The sequence below is a fragment of the Ctenopharyngodon idella genome, chromosome 20, assembly GCF_019924925.1.
Source record: "Ctenopharyngodon idella isolate HZGC_01 chromosome 20, HZGC01, whole genome shotgun sequence".
In the NCBI taxonomy this organism is placed as follows: domain Eukaryota; kingdom Metazoa; phylum Chordata; class Actinopteri; order Cypriniformes; family Xenocyprididae; genus Ctenopharyngodon; species Ctenopharyngodon idella.
Genome location: NC_067239.1, coordinates 11,859,381 through 11,874,891, shown reverse-complemented (window position 1 = coordinate 11,874,891; position 15,511 = coordinate 11,859,381). Strand labels below are relative to the sequence as shown.

Below are 15,511 nucleotides of genomic sequence, written 5' to 3'. Positions count from 1 at the left end.
AGGAGAGGCGCATTTCAGATAGCATGCAATCTCCGAATTGATTCCTCTTTCGCGTCTCCTTGCACTTGAATGGACACATACACAGTTTGGGTTCCTTGCCGCTGTCGCCTTTGGCTTGCTTAGTTGGGGACACTTGACATTTGATATTCAACAGTGTTTTGATCTGCCTGCATTGACACCATTGTATGTGAACTGAACTGAGCTGGATGATGACATCACTGTTCACTCCAGTGCCGATACAGATAAATTAACTAAATTAATAAGTATTGATTCTTACAACCGAATGAATCAATACTGAATTTACTTAAGATGGACAATGACACCATTTTCTTTAAGAGCTGCTGTGCAGCCAAAATTATATACCAGTTAGTACTGTAAAGCTGCTTTGACACAATCTGCATTGTAAAAAGCACTATATAAACTTGACACATACACACAAAATTCATTAAAAAAAAAAAACCCCAAAAAAACAAGTCTTGACAAGTGTTATCGTGAACACAGTCAGTTATGTCTCAAAAGAAAGAGAACAAGAGAAGGATGTATATCATTATTTTGGATCCGTGCATTCAGTCTTAAAGTGACAGCGGCCTATAAATACCTGCTGTTGTCTATATGTCATGAATGTTAATCAAACTACAAAACACAGCTTTAACAAAGATTAATTTGTATTAAATTTATACAGTTTATACAGTGAACAATGTTATTTTACATTTAATTATTAATGCATACTACAGTTAGACCTCACTCTATTTGTAATTTTGTTAGGCTATATTGTACATATCTATGCTTGTAATTCATGTATTTGTTCTTATTTTTACTGATTGTTCACTTGCCTTTAATAATGTTTGAACTTTATTAGTTAGGCTAGTAGTTTTTGCTGTGGTATCAGAGTACTTAAAGTGGGCTTTAAGTATTAAATGGAAAGCAAAGTTACCCCCACCCCCAAAATATTTTTTTCTTGCTGATCCAAAAAATGATCAAATGATTCTAACCCTGAGTTTTGCGATCCGTTGAACCACTAGAAAACAGACGCTTCATCTTTTGTGTGAAGTACAGTACAATAAACTTCATAAAACTCATCAGTAAAGTTTTGGCCATCATTTGGACGGGGTCCGCTACAACAGGCTTGTACTAATAGTGGATAAAAGCAAGATGACAACATAAGTTATAACCGTAATTAAACCAAACTATACCTGTTCTATCTCCATGCAGCATACTGTATATTCTCTGGCTCTATAGGCATCATTGTTACTGCTGAGCAGCACATAGCTCAAATTACTGCCAGAGGAATAATCGGACTGATTTAATTTTATTTTTAATGTTATATTGTTTATTTTCGCCTTATATTACCACCCATTTACAGTATAATGCTATCCAATCATTGCACTCAAACACAGATAGGCTATGACCAGTTATTTTTGAATAATCGTGTATGGGCTGGAAATATTCCTTTATTTAATCAACTTCTATTTGATCTAATTATTGATGACTGAATGATAAAGTGGTTTGCAAAAATGCAAACATTATTGTTTGATACAATAATCCCCCAAACCTTCAATTTAATCCGCCAAAATAGACTTTAGTCATAATTAACATTTTAAGATTTGTCTAATTCTAATGCTCTTTAATGTGGTATATTGTTGTATTGTATTCTTGCAGTTCTGCAATAAAATAAGATGATCAGACTGTGAAATATTGTGCATACACAAACAGTATGGCTTGCGTATTCCCCTTTAAATCACGAAATATGCATTGGAAAATTATGACACCTTTCTTCTTTGTTTCACAATACTCAATAATTGTAAACTGAGGTTGGTGTATTTAGAAGTAGTATCTGTGCTGAATTTTACATAAATCACAACAATCCCATGCTATGGACACAGCCACTAATACAGGCTGCAGTGGAAGTTTTTTTACGTTACTATTTGAGGCTTCCGCTTTTCGAACACAGAAGGCAATGCCTATCAGAGGTATTACAGTTAATCAGAATCTGCTCAATACCACTCAAGACTCCAGTTTTGTCATTGTGAGTTCAATGAGTTGCACGTTCACATTCAGCGCGAATCCCTTCATAATAACCAACAATGTGATAACATGATGTAAATAAGAGATTTATTATGCAGAATAGGCAGTTTCGATTATAAAAAGGAGTTATCGCAAAAGTACAGAACTCAGTGAGCCCCACAGCTTCAGTGATGGGAGTGTTCTTTAATCACTTTCTGTATATAATACAACCCCAAATCAGAAAAAGTTGGGACAGTATGGAAAACACAAATAAAAAAAAGAAAGTAGTGATTTCTAAATTTACTTTGACTTGTATTTCATTGCAGACAATGTGAACACAAAATATTTCATGTTTTGTCTGGTCAGCTTAATTTCATTTGTAAATATACATCCTTTCCTGTCATTCAGACCTGCAACACATTCCAAAAAAGTTTGGGACAGGAGCAATTTAGGGCTAGTAATCAGGTAAATTGGTTGAATAATGATGTGATTTGAAACAGGTGATGTCAACAGGTGATTGTAATTATGATTTGGTACAAAAGCAGCATCCAAGAAAGGTCTAGTCCTTTAGGAGCAAAGATGGGCCGAGGATCGCCAGTTTGCCAACAAATACGTGAGAAAATTATTGAAATGTTTAAAAACAATGTTCCTCAAAGAAAGATAGGAAGACCTTTGCTTATTTCACTTTCAACAGTGCATAACATAATTAAAAGATTCAAGGAATGTGGAGGAATTTCAGTGCGTAAAGGACAAGGGTGCAAGCCTAAGCCGAACAACCGTGATCTCCGATCCCTCAGGCGGCACTGCATCAAGAATCATCATTCATCTATAAGCGATATCACCACATGGGCTCAGGACTACTTTGGCAAACCTTTGTCAAGTACCACAATACATAGTTACATCCACAAATGCCAGTTAAAAACTGTACTGTGCCAAAAGGAAGCCCTATGTTAACAGTGTCCAGAAGCGCCGTCGACTTCTCTGGGCTCGGAGGCATCTGGGATGGACCATCACACAGTGGAAACGTGTACTGTGGTCAGATGAATCAGTATTTTTGGGGAGAAATGGACGCCGTGTGCTCCGGACCAAAGAAGAAAAGGATCATCCAGACTGTTACCAGCAACAAGTCCAAAAGCCAGGGTCTGTCATTGTATGGGGTTGTGTCAGTGCCCTTGGCAAAGGTAACTTGCACTTCTGTGATGGCACCATTAATGCTGAAAAGTACATAGAGATTTGAGCACAATATGCTGCCTTCAAGAAGACATCTTTTCCAGGGACGACCATGCATATTTCAACAAGATAATGCAAAACCACATTCTGCACACATCACAAAGTCCTGGCTGCGGAGGAAGAGGATACAGGTACTTGACTGGCCTGCCTGCAGTCCCGACCTGTCTCCAATAGAGAATGTGTGGCGCATTTTGAAGCGCAAAATGCGACAACGAAGACCCCGTACTGTTGCCCGCCTTAAGACTTGTTTGCAGCAAGAATGGGACAAAATTACACCTGAAACACTTTATCACTTGGTGTCTTCAGTCCCTAAACGTCTTTTGAGTGTTGTGAAAAGGAATGGCAACATTACAAAGTGGTAAATGCTTTACTGTTCCAACTTTTTTTGAAATGTGTTGCAAGAACCAAAATAGGATTTTTAAAAAAAAAAAAAAAAAAAAAAAAAAAAAAACAATAAAAATCATGAGGAACACATTAAATAATGTGCTGTTGTATTGTCTGCAATGAAAATACAAGTCAAAGTAAATTTAGAAATCACTACTTTCTTTTCTTATTTGTGTTTTCCATACCTTCCCAACTTTTACTTTTTCTGATTTGGGGTTGTACATTCAGAATTAGATTAAAAGGTTTATTTTTCATGCTGCCAAGTACTGTACACCCAGCAAAGTTTAGGGGTTTTAAAGACTTAATATTCAATATTAACATTATCGATTTGACTACATTGAAACTGTTGACTGAGAACAAAACTTGAACTGAATTGAGATAACTATTGTTCTCTGTAAATCTGCTTTTATACTGTAGCTGAATCAAATTTTTCATAATTGACGAATTTTGCAACATTGAATTGAAATGAATCAATACTGAACTGACTCGAGCTGACTAGCTACACTTCCTTCTGTAGAGCTACTTTACAGAGGAGAAAAATTAATTTGTCCCATATTTGTCCCATGCTATAAAGCGCAACATAAATAAAGGTGACTTTACTTGCAAATTTGTTTGTTTTTTTACATGCAGGATTAAATCAGAAACTGCATAAACTGACAGTGACAATAGCAATGACAATAGCAAAGGGCGCAATCTGATATGTCAAAATTAGACTAATAGGCTACATGCTAAGGTTTTATTATTTACTTATAATTATTTTAAGCATTAAAAATTAATTAATTTATTCAATTTCTTTATTTATTCTTTGTTTCCACATAGTTAAATAAAATAGTTTTTGTTATAATAGTTTTTGCCATGATACCAAAATTGGTACAGAGATCCATGAAATTTTACTGGTATTGGTACAGATTACTGAAATTTTGAAATTTAACATTATTTACACATTCAGGATCATCTCACTTACGCTCATGTTCAGATGGATTGGCCACTATTAAATCATCCACAAAACTGATATGTTTGGGAGCTACAGAAAAAGAACAGAAAAAAAAGACAAAATCAGAGAAAAGCAGCAATTCAATCAATAAATTAAACAGTTTTTGACACTTGAATGAAGAATTTACCTTCAGAGCTGCTATCTAAGAGACTGTCAGCTAGAAAATCGGAGAAGGGCTCAGCTGGGCCGATGAGCTCAGAGCTGTCTTGCACCTCACCACCCTAAAACACACACAAATACAAACCATTTGAGATTACCATGTTTAATTACTGTAAGAAGGGGAGGAAATGATAAACAAATGCATGAAAGGACGTAAATCGGATTGCCAACATATTACTGTATTTCATTCCGATTTCCTTTTATGAATACATTTTTTCATAATACATTTTATTTTAAATTCAAACCAACTAGCACCACCAACAGCTGTAAGTTGCACTCATGTTTATACTAACAACTTTAGAACAGTACAAAAATCCAAAAGTTATACATTTTGTGTTGATTTACCAAACCATTATCGTTTAATGCATAAACTAATTTTATGATATGATTATGGAACTAAATTAATGACAAATTTGAAAAAAAGCATGTTGAATTGCACTAATTAAAAAAAATGCATTGCAATAACAGTGCTTGCTAGTTCAAATTTGGTAGACTATAAAACATTTCAATTCTGACCTTCAAGAATAGCAGTAGAGTACCGATGCATAATCTCCATCTGATATAACATTATACCTGATGCTATATGGGCACTATATAGGCTATATCATCTCAATATTTTGGCGCATTGAGACAAAACTTAGTACCTGTCTTTACAAGCATGACCTGAATGTTCTTGCACAGTTTCTGCATAGTACCCCATGTGATACAACAGATGAATACAATTTTTATTTATTGCTACTTCAGTCAATTGTCTTTTTCTTTCCTCTAAATCCTTCAATGCCCCCATCATATGCATATCTATAGCCGTGCCAAAAAAAATTTCGCCATTGAGCTAAAAAAAAAAAAAAAAAAAAAAAAAAAAAACCACTAGGCTGTGTGTCTTATTTGTACAAAATTGTGTATGCACCACAGTGGTGGGTGGTGACTTCTTTAACTGGGTATGCTGAGTAACCCCCACCCACCCCCAATCACCACTTTTCCCCAGGACATAACCAGAGTCGTTAAACAGAGTAGTTTAAAGGCACATCCGCTTAGGAAAATGTTTCTCAATCGGTGGGTTGTAAGACCATTTTGAGTAGGATGCAGAGTGTGTAGTCAAAGAAACAACAACAGTTTAAGACTATCTGCAATCAGGATGTTGAGTACTATGCTTGAGTCTTAGACCGTTCTTCCTTCCGAGGGAGTTTGGGAACACTGTTATCTGTGTTGTTTATGTGCCCCCAAGTGGAAACGCAGGGAGAGCTGCAGCCCAAGTGGCGGATTGTGTACATAGACAGCTACAACATACACCAGATGCTCCCATGCTCATTTTGGGTGATATCAATCCCTGTAAACTAGAAATGTCATTACCTGGATTTGAACAGTATATTAAATGTGGCACCAGAAATAGTAAAATTCTTGATAAATGCTATGGATACATCCAGAATGCATATACAGCGAGAGTAAAACCACCACTGTCCAGTTCTGACCATAACATTGTTCAGCTTATTCCCATGTATCGTTAAGCCCTCAAGAGGAGCAAACCGCTTGTAAAAACTGTTAAAGCTTGGTCCACTGACAGTATTGAAACATTGAAAGGGTGTTACTTGAGCACAGACTGGGACATTTTCCATGAGTCAAATTTGAATAAATCCACAGAAGTCATTACAGCTTATATTAACTTCTGTGTGGATGCTGTGATACCTCAAAGGACAATAAATTTGTATCCTAACAACAAGTCTTATATAACTAAGGATATCAAAGACTGTTTTAAGCGCAAGAGGCTTGCCTTCAGGAATAAAGATCAAGTGCAACTAAGATCAGCACAGAGGGAGTTGAAACTGAAAATTAACAGAGCTAAAAATCAATATAAAGAATCCATAGAGAAGAACTTATGTGCAAATAATACAAAGAAACTGTGGAATATCATGAAATCCATTACAAAAATACTAGGAAATTTTACTAGGAAATCACTGCACACAATAGATGACCACATTATGGCAAATGATTTGAATAGCTTCTACATCAGGTTTGATTCACATGATTTCTTATCATGTGAACGGGACAGTGTCATTAATACCATAACAATTGATGACTGTGTTCCAAGGATAGACATTAGTCCCAGGGAAGTAATAGGACTCTTTAAAAGAGTAAGTACTAATAAGGCAACAGGCCTTTCTTTTGAAGATGTGTGCAGAGGAAATTACACCAGCTTGGGTCCCTGTCTTTCAAAGGTCAGTTGACTCTCATAGAGTTCCATCTCTCTGGAAAAGGCAATCATTATTCCTCTTCCTGTTCCTTAAGAAAACAATGATTATAGACCAGTAGCCCTGACTTCTATTGTAATTAAGTGTTTGGAAAAGCTTATGGTGTGGAAGCTGAAGTCAAACATTAAGGGACAGCTAGACCCATATCAGTTTGCTATGATGCTATAGACCTTATGTAGCCCCGCCCCTTTTCAGCGCTGCACTCGTTGTCTTTTGACTTCCGGCTTGTATTTCCACAGCGATCTTATGTATTTATGAAAGAACTGCTCATTTTAAAATCTTCCCGTTCTACTGACATTTGTTAAGACATCTGCTTTAAACATAACAATGCTCATGATAACTTTCATTAACTCTACAACAGGTAAATCCACTTCACCAGCTAATTATTCTTCAACAGCGATGCCATAGAAATATACAGAGCTACCGCAAAAACGGAAGTTCAAAGACAATATTCTAAAGATGGCGGAGCGCTTGTTTCTCTGGTAAATAAGATCTATACTAACCAAATTACATTTAACTTTAAACCCTAAGGCCTACGCTAGACTGTTATTTGTAGACTTCAGCTCTGCATTTAATACTCTGCAGCCACACATCCTTCTCAGTAAGCTCAGACAAATGTCTGTTAATCCATATATTATTAGGTGGTATCACTCTTTTTTAACCAAGAGGACCCAGCAGGTCAGAGTGAATCAGACATTATCCGAGTCTAAAGTCATCAATACAGGTGTTCCTCAGGGATATGCGAGTTCTCCCATTTTGTTTACATTATATATGAATGATTGTACAAGCAGTCATTCCAGAACTTTTATTATAAAGTTTTCTGATGACACTGCTATTTTGGGACTTATGGATACTGACATTTCTAGTTATAGTTTGGAGGTTAAAAAGTTTGTACAATGGTGTGAGGACCATCATCTCATTGTTAATACCAAGAAAACAGAAGAAATGATTTTCCACCCAGGACATGTGGGGAATCATTCCCCATTACTGGTCCAGAACACTTGTATTACCCAGGTTCATTCATTACAAATACTTGGGTGTACATATTGACTGTAATCCGTCTCGGAATACCCATGTGAGTTCTGTATGCACTAGGATCCAACAGAGACTTTACTTGCGAAGACTCAGGGTGTTTGGGGTTGGACAGAGGGTACTGATGTTGTTTTATCACGCTGTAAATGAGAGTGTTTTACGTCATGGAATTGTAGCTTGGTTTGGTAACATATCAGTTAAGTTTAAATCACAAATAAACAAATTGGTTTATACAGCAATGAAAGTGATAGGGGTAAGGGAGTTTCCCCTTCCTCCAAATTCTCTTTGAGAAGGCCATAGTTAAACATGCAAAGAAAATTCTAGCGGACCCCTCCCATGTCCTGTATTCCGAATACTTCATTTGCTATTTAAACAATGTGCACTGGACAGGGGCGTAGCACCAAATCTTGGGCCCTATGCAAAGACAGTGTATGCCTTTGCCATCGGGTATCCAATGATCGACACTATTTATTACACTTTGTTTTTTAAATAATAGTGTACAACTATACACATAGCACTCACTGATAGAAAAATGGTTTTACAGTATAACACCGATATTTTTGTATGAATTGTGCTATACTTAAATAGAGCACCCCAGTATCCTCTTAGACATAAAAATGACAGATTAACAATATTTAATTGAAATTGTCTTATTAACCCTTTGAGTGGTACGGTCCCACATATGGGATTTAGAACGTTCAGTGACGTTCATTGGAATCCTTGGCTCAAGACGAACAAAACCTATATCAGAGTAACGCCCCCTACTGGTCAGGATATATGAAAAACAGCAATTTTTTTTTTTTTGCTAATAACATCTGAACAGTTTGACCAACAAAAAATAAAATAAAATAAAATAAAAAAATAAAAACAACAACAACAATAATCATTTTACATTCGGCGTGGAAAATTCTTCCATTGTTGGAGACTTTTGAATTGTCATAAAATCCTATAATTTATGATTGCACTGGCATATACACTTTCAGCGTTTTTCCTGCATTGAAAATATTTTGGCAGCCGCCAAATGAATCTGTGTCCCGCCAACGATTTATTTGATAATTTAATGTGATGATACCTGCCGTTCTGAGTACCAGTACCTGCTCGCCGATAGCCAGCTGCTTTAAAATAGCCACATGAGTGTTTGTCAAAGGTTTCTATTTACAATGTGTTTTTGACACATTGAGCTTTGTAGCCAATCAGAGACATATCTGTTGAGTGTGAGAACGCAATGACCAATGTGTTTAAGTCAGTCAGAATCAGCTCAACACCCCTCAAAACAGTGGAATTTTTGTTCAGCGTGATTTCTACACACTCGTGAATCCGTTAATTATAACCAATAAAGTATAAAGGATAACCCATAGCAATAGCAAAACCCGATACTGTATGTCAAATTATCTGTGTGTAATGTGTTACTTTGTAGTTCAGTTTTATTTCATGAGTAAATAAGATGTTAATATTACAAACTGCTTCTTTGCATTCATTTTAGATTTACTGCCAGTGCTGGGCTCACAGTTCACATGGGTAGGGTACTTTGTACTGTGTGTGTGGGTGACCATGTTTGTCCACCATCACCGAAGATTTCAAAGACTTCAGACCCAGAAAAAACCCTGACTATATGGACTAAAGTACTGGGACACCTGACCATTACACCAACAGGGACTCAACCGAAGCTGAATGATGATGAGGTTCATTCTTTTGTGTTACGCAGCATGTTTGAGCTTCCAGAAGAGGTTTGTTTATGTTGCGTCATTCAGGTTTGGTTGAGCTGCTGCTTATGTTCGTTGATCAAGGTTTATACGTAAAGCCTAAATTAAATCTGTTCATCATAAAAAGTGATCGAGTCTCTTAAAAAAATTTGGTCTAAACAACTCAATTCATATAGATTAGTTTTCCGATCACTTCATGAACTTTTTGAAGCGTCAAAGTGGTAGTTCTGTAGCGGTCCATGGAGGGACAGAAATCTCGCAGATTTCATCAAAAAGATCTTCATTTACGTTTCAAAGATGAACAAAAGTCTTACGGGTTTGGAATGATATGAGGGTGAGTAATTAATGACCGAATTTTAATTTTTGTGTGAACCAACCCTTTAATAGCTTGATAAAATGTATCTGTTTAATTTAAACTGGTCTTTATAGATATTCATTTAGTCATACCAAGAACATTTATGCCACAGTCAGTTGCTGTCAGCCAACTCCTCCTAGACCAGGGATTCCCAAAATGTGGTACGCGCACCCCCAGGGGTACGCGAGCTGCCACCAGGGGGTGCGCGAGAAGAAAAATGTAATGGCGGTCTGTTTTTTTTAAGTGGGATTTTTCCATACAATAGCTAAAAAAAAAACATGAACAGTAAACATTTCCTTTGTAATCGCTTTTATTTTAAATAAAAAATGATAATTTATTAGTTTTTGATAGAAACGTAGAAGAAGACAGCTGCTGTCTTCTACGCACTGCTCTTCTTTTATGCACTGCAGGCTAGGCTATATGCGTGCCAACTCGTTTCATTCATTCCATATATATATTATAAATATGCTTAACTGGCTGAAATCAGGGAAACTGTCAAGTGGGACGTCTTATCTATTTCGGAGCTTATTCTCTTTAATGTTGTGGATCGTTTGTAACTTCATTGCAATTTAATTCAATGTACTGTCGTTCTAATTTCCATAACCGTTGTGTTATGATGATGCTAGCTCCACGGTCATTTAATAGGCCTAGCCTATGCTGCAATGTTTCTTTTACGCGGCTGAAAATAACCGTGCTTTCTGTTGCTGAGCCTGTGTCTGTCACTCGTCCTCTTAAAAGTAGAAGCTTGTGTCCCTGTTGTAGCTTTGTTGCATTATATTGAAACTTTGTTGATGTTGTTATTGTCATGCGTGTTCTGGTTATTTGCGCATGATTAAACGTGAGTCTTTATATGGCGATAAAACAAAGCTTTGTTGCATTTTTTTTTTTTTTGAAGTGGGGATTGGGGGTGCGCCTACCCGGTTGGGACATAGAAGGGGGTGCGCAGGAAAAAAAGTTTGGGAACCGCTGTCCTAGACTGTTGGTCCACTTTTTTGGTCCAGATCATTTTCAGATCATGCTAGATATACCATGTAGATATACCAAACCATTACCATTTAATGCATCATCAGATTTGAAGGAATGATTTTAAACTGGATCTTAGTAGGTTTGGGACAATACATCGATTCTCGATACAAAGAATCTGGTGCGATTCCAATATTTTCATATGTATTGCGATTCTCTCTCAAATCGATTCTGAGCTTAGTTTTTAACAGCAGAAGGCACTACATGCTTTAGAAACACCCGTTCTCTGCTTGCTTTCAGTTCCTATACACACAGCACAAACCTAAAATAATCATTTATAAATTTTAAAAAAGGTTGAAGCGAATTACAAGGGTGTTCGCAGTGGGCTGTGTTTACATTAATCTCCTGAGCCGAGGTACAAGAATATTTAACCACTTACATGACTCAGCCAAATGCACGAGCGATCACCAGAAGTCTTTTTCGTGAGCATTTGAGTATGCGGTTAAAAACTAGCCTAGAGCGCCATCTGCTGTTAAAACTAAGCTCAGAATTGTTTGGACAGAGAAAATATCAGAATCGATCCAGAATCATTGTATAGCAAATTGAGATTCGAGAATCTACGTATTGTATTGTTTCTCTGCAACGCTTTGACACCAAACTTTGTGTGTATAACTGACACTATGTCAATTTATTAACAATTTAGTGAATTAACATCAATCTACACTCCATTCCCATATGATAAAAAGGGTATGTACAAATTCATTAAAAAGAAACAACTGTAATATATCATATTGACATACTGTAAGTACTCAGAACCTTTGCTATGATACTTAAAATGTATCTAAGGTGCATGCCATTACTCTGTTTCTACATTTGGACTAGAGTCCACCTTTGGCAAAATCAACTGACTGGACATGATTTGGAAAGGCATACACCTGTTAAAAGTCTAACAGCTGAAAATGCATATCAGAGGAAAATCCATGCAGTGATGTCAAAGACACTGCCTGCAGAGCTGAGAGACAGGATTGTACCGAGGCTCAGATCTAGGGAAGGCTACAAAAGCGTTTAAGTTGCACTGAAGGTTCCCAAAGGCACAGCAGCCTCCATAATTCTTAAATGGAAGAAGTTTGGAACAACCTGGACTCTTTTAGAGATGGCCACCTGGCCAAACTGAAGACATTAAATAATACATTAAATGAATGTAAATATCCTTGAAAACAAACCCTAACAGCTTTGATAGTATCTTAGATAAAATACATACCTTAAAGAAATCCTGTAAGTATTGGCTGCCATACAGAGCAGGAATATTAGCGCTGAACTGCAGCAAATCCTCTGAGCACTGTCTTCTCTTTTCAATCACAGAATCATCAAAACGACCTTAAAACACAAAATACAAGTTAAGCTATAATGCAAACAATATACACAACACTTGCTTTTTTTTTTTTTTTTTTTTTTTTTTTTTTACATTTTAGATTTAAAAACATCTCCTTTGTTTATTTTTGTTTAACAAATTTAAGGAGTTTCCATGTATGCTGCTGACACACAAACACAAACACACTTACCAAAGACTTTAGCTTTAGCGAAGGGTGGAAAGAGCTCTGACTGCCCAAATAGGTTTCGGTGTATCTGCCAAAGGTCTTGATGAAGCTTTTTGAAATCACTATACCTTTTCCACACTGTGATCTATTGAGAGCAAATCAGACAAATAAAGACAGTCCAACAATGACTGTGTCTGTTAGTAACTCACTCCAGTGCTCATTGAACATGCCAGTGAAGTCTGCCATGCTTTGTACAGTTTTCCAAACATTGTTTCCAGTTGTTTAAAATAAGTCTAAATTAAATGGCATTTGCATTACATTTCACTTCTGCAGTGTGACAAATTTATGAGCGAAACAAGATTGTTATTTTTTTTGTTCAAATCTATCATTATATTCAATGTGCAAATAATTTTCATTACATTAACATGCATTCATTTACTATAACTACTGGCAAGATTTCAGAGAAGCTGCATCACCTACAAAAATAGCCTAAAAAATACCAATACAGCTATTTGGCCTAAAACTAAAAAAAAATTCAGCGGTAGATCAAATTATTACATTTTGATGAAACATTCTGAGGATTTTTTCCTGAGGAATAATTAGCACTGATGAATCGTTCACAATAAGACCAGTGACATGTATGAATAAGAGTAAATAAGGTCATTTTGAATGACATTAAGATTCTCACCTCCTGAATATCCTCTGGGTTCTTACGCGAGATAATCTGTGAAGAAAGAGTGAAGAGACTAATATAGTCATCGATACTCTGAACTTTATATTATGAACAATAATGCTGCTAGTTGAGTCAGCTCTTTATTATGTGTATGTGTGTGTGTAAGAGGAAGAAGGAAGAGAACGCAAAAACTGAAACAAACTGCACCATCTAAAAACACCATTTGTAAATATTAAACAACATATTTACTGTATTGATATTACGTATATTTGTCTATGTCTGATTCAGACACATCTGATCTGATGTTTCTGTTGACATGTGTCAAAGTTTGAGGAACATAGATAAGAAAAACAAAAATCACAGGTTTATGATTATGATATTACTATGCAGTTGATTTGATATGATATGACTGTGGCAGTTAAAGATGCCTTAGATTTATTTGACATCAGTAAACACAGCACACATATATACATGGCATTACAGATGTGACATGACTGATCAAATCATCCACTCTGTTTTACTAGCTTGTGTTAATGTTTCTGATAAACATTAGCGTTAGCACATGGGCACTACACCCAGGTAAAATTCGTCAAGTCTTACCCGGGCCGTGACTTTATACACCGTGTAGCCTTTCTTGTGTGTCGTAGGGTCGGTGACCGTGTAGAATCGCACAATTTCGTCTTTGTTCCGCGCGGAGATCATACTGAGACAAGCATCGCCATAGCAAGACAATTACCCGTACAAGAGACAGCAGAGCTACAGCTGAGCTCATGAATAATAATCAGGCCGTGCTGACGTTGCGTGGTAACCTTCCGGGGAGCGTCAAATACATGGCAAGTTACTTTAAAATTTAAAGAGATAGTTCACTTAAAAATGAAAATTCTGTCATCATTTACTCACCCACAAGTTGTTCCAAAACTATATTAATTTCTTTCTTCTTATGGACACAAAAGAAGATATTTTGAAGAATGTCGGTAACCAAACAGTTGATGGGTCCCATTGACTTCCATAGTATTTTTTCCCCATACTATGGAAGTCAAATGGGGTCCATCAAATATTTGGTTACCCATTTTCTTCAAAATATCTTCTTTTGTGTTCAGCAGTATTTAAGGAAAATGTGCTTTTCACTACTCCCATATAGTGTATGATTGCAGAACAAAAAAAAAATGTTTTTATTGAACATTGATGGATCAACACATTTGGGAAAATAAATCATCAAAGTGGTTTGTTTTGCTTAAAAATCTTATAAATATATAAGGTGGCAATCAGGACAGGGCAAAAGGCCTGTTTTGAATAATATCCAAGTTAATACTTATTCAAAACAGTCACTTCAGCAGGGTTTGTACTTGTATTTTATGTTTATTTTGATAAATAACTTAAAGGAAATTTATTTTTGTTTAACAAATATACTGTCATTAAAATATGTTCATTTAAAAATAGACAGCAAACAGATTTAAAAACTAAAGATTCTGAAAGCTTTGAATGAGATCCCATAAAAATGTAATTACAGTAGAAACAACATATATTATATTTTATTATATGATATTATTAATATTTTTTAAAAGAAATATGAAGGTTTCATTGCAAATATGGAGATTATCTCTAAGTTTGACACCCAACTTAATACATTACATTAAACATGTGAATCTAACCAATCTAACCAAAAGTCAGCCAGCTATTATCATCATGTTATTATAAGCCATTATTTTTAAGTATGTCACTTAGATGTGAAATCATTAATAATGCCTTCAGGTTGTAAGGGGTTAAAAAGAATAATTCAAAACACTTCTCTCGTGTGTCAAATCTCAACATCACTGAGCACAGTGCATTCTGCTATATAACGTTAATTGTTTCGAAACCAATTGTACAAACCCGATTCCAAAAAAGTTGGGACACTGTACAAATTGTGAATAAAAAAGGAATGCAATGATGTGGAAGTTCAAATTTCAATATTTTATTCAGAATACAACATAGATGACATATCAAATGTTTAAACTGAGAAAATGTATCATTTTAAGGGAAAAATAAGTTGATTTTAAATTTCATGGCATCAACACATCTCAAAAAAGTTGGGACAAGGCCATGTTTACCACTGTGTGGCATCCCCTCTTCTTTTTATAACAGTCTGCAAACGTCTGGGGACTGAGGAGACAAGTTGCTCAAGTTTATGAATAGGAATGTTGTCCCATTCTTGTCTAATACAGGCTTCTAGTTGCTCAACTGTCTTAGG

At 35.9% G+C, this 15,511-nt stretch overlaps 1 protein-coding gene across 6 annotated transcripts in view; it reads right to left on the bottom strand.

Annotated features, from left to right (window-relative positions):
* The window catches only part of rps6kc1 (ribosomal protein S6 kinase polypeptide 1), a 47,490-nt gene extending 33,424 nt beyond the window's left edge, over nt 1-14,066 (bottom strand). For all 6 annotated transcript variants that reach the window (XR_007926909.1, XR_007926910.1, XR_007926908.1 and 3 more), the window contains exons 1-6: nt 13,882-14,066; nt 13,297-13,332; nt 12,633-12,753; nt 12,332-12,447; nt 4,740-4,833; nt 4,583-4,642 (exon numbers count right to left, since the gene is read on the bottom strand). Coding sequence is in view for 2 of the 6 variants with exons in the window: in XM_051875989.1 (XP_051731949.1) it covers nt 4,583-4,642; nt 4,740-4,833; nt 12,332-12,447; nt 12,633-12,753; nt 13,297-13,332; nt 13,882-13,983 (529 nt within the window). In the remaining 4 variants the exon portion in view is untranslated. The remainder of the gene's footprint in view (nt 1-4,582; nt 4,643-4,739; nt 4,834-12,331; nt 12,448-12,632; nt 12,754-13,296; nt 13,333-13,881) is intronic.
* Between the last annotated feature and the right edge of the window lie 1,445 nt (nt 14,067-15,511).